Source organism: Nicotiana tomentosiformis, chromosome 10 (genome assembly GCF_000390325.3).
Source record: "Nicotiana tomentosiformis chromosome 10, ASM39032v3, whole genome shotgun sequence".
NCBI lineage: Eukaryota > Viridiplantae > Streptophyta > Magnoliopsida > Solanales > Solanaceae > Nicotiana > Nicotiana tomentosiformis.
In genome coordinates this window covers 64,783,541-64,788,086 of record NC_090821.1, presented here as the reverse complement: position 1 = coordinate 64,788,086, position 4,546 = coordinate 64,783,541, and the positions used below count along the sequence as shown (strand labels likewise).

At 35.1% G+C, this 4,546-nt stretch overlaps 1 protein-coding gene across 1 annotated transcript; it reads left to right on the top strand.

The window, feature by feature from the left end:
• Positions 1 to 869: 869 nt before the first annotated feature.
• On the top strand, positions 870 to 4,261 carry LOC104106280 (ACT domain-containing protein ACR4). Its single transcript, XM_009614784.4, has 8 exons — positions 870 to 1,016; positions 1,521 to 1,596; positions 1,795 to 1,840; positions 1,937 to 2,051; positions 2,148 to 2,215; positions 2,557 to 3,150; positions 3,269 to 3,373; positions 3,753 to 4,261. Exons 1-8 carry the CDS (start codon positions 1,013 to 1,015, stop codon positions 4,092 to 4,094), a joined length of 1,350 nt encoding a protein of 449 aa, XP_009613079.1. The 5' UTR covers positions 870 to 1,012; the 3' UTR covers positions 4,095 to 4,261.
• The last annotated feature ends 285 nt before the right edge of the window (positions 4,262 to 4,546 follow it).

Below are 4,546 nucleotides of genomic sequence, written 5' to 3'. Positions count from 1 at the left end.
ACGAACCTTGGAGGCGTCTTTTTGACTTTATGAAAATTGACCCTAGAATGTAGTACTATAAATTAGTGCATTTTACTGCCAGCGCATTTTAGCTCTACCCTGCCCCCTCTTTCACCAAACTTCACTGACCAAACGTTAAAGTACGCCGAGTCACCTCCTACCCTTCCCCACCCCACCCACCCCACCCTCATTTAGGGAACTTTCTCTTTAAGTACTAAAACCTGAATTTCGAAGAAGAACTAAAACTAGAAAGCCAGAAAGTGAGAGTTTCTTAAATACACATATAACCTGAAAAAAAAAAATCTTTTTCTTATGCATATGAAAGAAAGGGGGAAAAGAAAGCAAAGTATTTTATGTAAAATTTTGAGATGTGTATGGTCAAAAGCGGAGCCAATTTAAATTTTATTGGATTTTTGAAATTCTAGATATTATAAGTTATTTTAATTTGTACATATTAAATAAATTTATTAAGATAAATATAAAATTTGGACTAAAGTTAATGGATTTGATCGAACCCGCATATATAATGTATCATGTGTGTATGGTATTTTAGAAGGTTGCAACTTTTAGAATTTTTTTCTTTTAGTTTTTCACCTAGTGTCCTATACCAATATTAGAATTCTGTCGTAAAATCTTGAAAGGGGAATCCCTTCCTACTCCATTTTTATTTTTACTTTTATTTTTAGAAACTCGAACTTAATACCTGTGATTAAAAGTATAAAAATCTTACATATCCCAACGCAATAGTGACCTTGTTTATTTTGGTGCGTGTTACATATAAGGAAAAAATACACACAATTATAGTATATGTATGTATTTAGAAATAATAAAATAAAATTTTATTTTTGATTCTACTAGTACTAGAGTATTATATAATAGGGGACTGGTCAAGATTCACTTTCCATATCGTTGGTCGGAGAGAGGTCTTCTGATAAGTCATAAGCTTAGCCCTCTCTTGTTTTTAGAGAATCAAGAAAATCTCGCTGACCCAATTCACCACCAATCCTCAGAAATGGGTACGTGCCATTTCTGCTCTTTTCTCCCTTTTCTCTTTTTCTGTTCCTTTCTATGTTCTTTGGTTCTTCCCAAAGCTTATGATTTCATATGGGGGTCCAAAAATATTGTTTTTTTAATTTGAAAACATAAGTGTCTTTGTGTTTGTGGGTCATCTTGTTCTTTTGTTCTAAGTCATGTTCTCTTGAGTTCTGAGTTTAAAAAAAAAAAAAGGGAACTTTTCTCAGTTTTTTTTTTTTTTTTTTTTGTTATGGGATTTGGTGGATTTTGATATTTGTGTATGTTTTATGTTTCTTTGTATGTGTTTTGAAATGTTTTACAATTTTTGAAGTGTTTGTTGCTATGTCTTTTTTGGGGGCTAGTCTTAATTCTTAATTACTTAGCTTTATTTTTAATATTGTTAATTACTTGCTTCACTCTTAGGTTCTAGTATCTTCTTTGTGATTGGTAATACTGATTCTCTTTATTTATCTGACATTTCTTGTATTTTTTTTCCTATTACTCAGAAGCTACTGTGAGCTATTCTCAGAACATAATGGATGATGAATATGAAAAATTTATTAGAAGAATGAATCCACCAAGGTACTGGTTATTATTATTAATAATAATTTTATTATTTCTGGGTTCAAGCCATATTGTTTACTTGTGGTCCGGTCTTTTCTCGGATCCCGTGCATAGCGAGAGTTTAGTACACCAAGCTATTTTTTTTTAATCTTTAACTGTCACTTCAATCTTAATATTCATAGCATTTACTCCAACTTCATTGGTTATTTCTGTCAGAGTGGTAATTGACAATGAATCTTGCAAAAATGCTACTGTTATACAGGTAATGTTTTGTTTTTGGTTGTCTTGATTTACTCTGAAATTTTGAAATTTGATGGGATTTTTTCTAATTTTGTGAATCTTTGGTTTCTTGATTCAGGTGGATAGTGCTAATAAACATGGTATACTTCTTGAGGTGGTACAAGTTCTTACTGATCTTAACCTTACTATTACCAAGGCTTATATTTGCTCTGATGGTGGTTGGTTCATGGATGGTAAAAACTTTTTACCTTTTTTTTATCTCATTTAATATAGCATTTTTACTTTCAATTTGGAAAATGGAATTTAAATGAGTTGTCCTCTGTTGGCAGTATTCAATGTCACTAATCAAGAAGGGAATAAAATTACAGAAGAACCGATCTTGGATTATATAATGAAGGTGAGTTGTAGTCTGTGTGCAATTTGGGATTTTTTGCTTATATCTATTAATATTGATGAAAAGGGAGCCTTAGCGTAACTGCTAAAGTTAGTTGCCAAGGTCACGACCGTGGAAACAGCCTTTTGCAGAAATGCAGGGTACAACTGCGTAAAGTTGTTGCCAAGGTCATGACCGTGGAAACAGCCTTTTGCCGAAATGCAAGGTACAACTGCGTACGATAGACCCTTGTGGTCCGGCTCTTCCCTGGACCCGTGCACAGCGGAAGCTTAGTGCACGGGGCTGCCCTTTTTATCTATTAATACTGATGCTGACTGCTTTTTTGGGGGTGTTTAAATTTTCAGTCACTTGGTCCAGATTCTTGTTTTGCCTCTTCTATGAGAAGATCAGTTGGGGTTACTACAGGAATGAACCACACATCAATTGAGTTAATTGGAAGTGATAGACCAGGTCTACTATCTGAAGTAAGTGCTGTCCTTACCAACCTACGATGCAATGTGGTGAATGCTGAAGTGTGGACCCATAACACCCGAGCAGCAGCTATAATGCAAGTTACTGATGACGAAAACGGGGGTGCAGTTTCTGACCTCGAGAGGTTGACTATGGTCAAGAAACTGTTATGTAATGTACTTAGGGGTAGCAATAAATCAAGAGATGCTAAGACGTTGGTTTCTCACGGGGTTACTCATACTGAAAGAAGGCTTCATCAGTTGATGTTTGCAGACCGGGACTATGAACGTGCAATGGGTGACGGATCAGATGATAAAGAAAGGCCGAACGTGAATGTTGTTAATTGGCAAGATAAGGACTATTCTGTAGTGACAATTCGGTGCAAGGATAGACCAAAACTTCTGTTTGATACGATTTGTACTATGACGGATATGCAGTATGTGGTTTTCCATGGCAATGTTGATACTGAAGGACCAGAAGCTTACCAGGTACTACACTTTCCTATGTATTTCAGAAATTTCTTATTGTTTTATCGCTTTACCCCTACCTGAATTTTACTATCTCTGTGTTTGTGGACTTAATGATAAACTCTTGTTGCATTTCAAGGAATACTGCATAAGGCATATCGATGGATCTCCTGTAAAATCAGATGCAGAAAGACAAAGAGTGATTCAATGTCTTGAAGCAGCAATAGAAAGAAGAGTATCCGAGGTTAGAACTCTGATTTACTTATTTTAGACATCTTTTTAGGTTCAATTATTCAGTTCTAGCTTAGCTCCTTCATGTAATAACTAATAGGTCTCTTAGGCCAAAAGGGATTACACTAGGTTTGTTGTTGTGGTAGGCCAAAGGGAAAAAAGAGAGGAGGGAATCCTACTGTGTTTAATTGTATTATTGAGTTAAAATATGCTTCTTAACTTTGTATCTGTCTATTAGTTGTCTGATTATGTCTCTCCTGTTGTCTTATTTTACATTTTAATTAACTGCCCTGAGTCATATTAGTATTTGACAATTTTATACTGCCTTTTTCTTGTCTTGTAGGCTTAGGATTTCATTTCTAATAGGATCATTTTGCCTTGTGTTTGTTCAGGGATTGAAGCTAGAATTATGTACCACAGACAGAGTAGGGCTGCTATCTGATGTTACTAGAATATTCCGCGAGAATAGCCTCACTGTCACCCGAGCAGAAGTGACAACAAGAGCAGGCAAAGCTCTAAATACATTCTACGTTAGCGATTCATCAGGGTACCCTGTTGATGCTAAGATCATCGAATCTGTTCGACAAACTATTGGACAAACGATACTTCGAGTGAAAGGCAATCCTGAAGAGTTAAATCCAGTTCAACAAGAATCTCCAACTAGGTTCCTTTTTGGTGGCTTGTTCAAGTCCAGATCCTTTTGTAATTTTGGTTTGGTTAGATCCTACTCTTGAAATCACTAGCTATAGTTCTCATCCATTGTATATTCCCATTTGCTCTTTCTAGGTTTTAGGGATGGTTAATTAGCAAAAGTTGATTACTACCAGTGTCTGTAAATATACATTCTTGATCATATTATGCTTTGTTCTTTTGGTAATGGATTCAACACCTTGTTGACCAAGTTGAAGCTAATTGAAAAATCATGAATCATTTAGCAATTCGCTGCGGAAAATCCGTGTCAAAATTGATACTTTTATGCAGATGTTACTTTCTTGATTGCTGTACAGTCAAATCTGGCCTTTCATTTGTGTTGATAGCAACTAGCAGGAAGTTGTTCTTGTCCTATGTTTGGTTCTTGTGACAACTGTTTTGAATTTGACTTGATTCTTGATGTTTTCTACAATTTGAAGAATAATAATGAACCTTGGAATGGTCAAATATTCAAGTAGTTTGTTGTTAGATATAT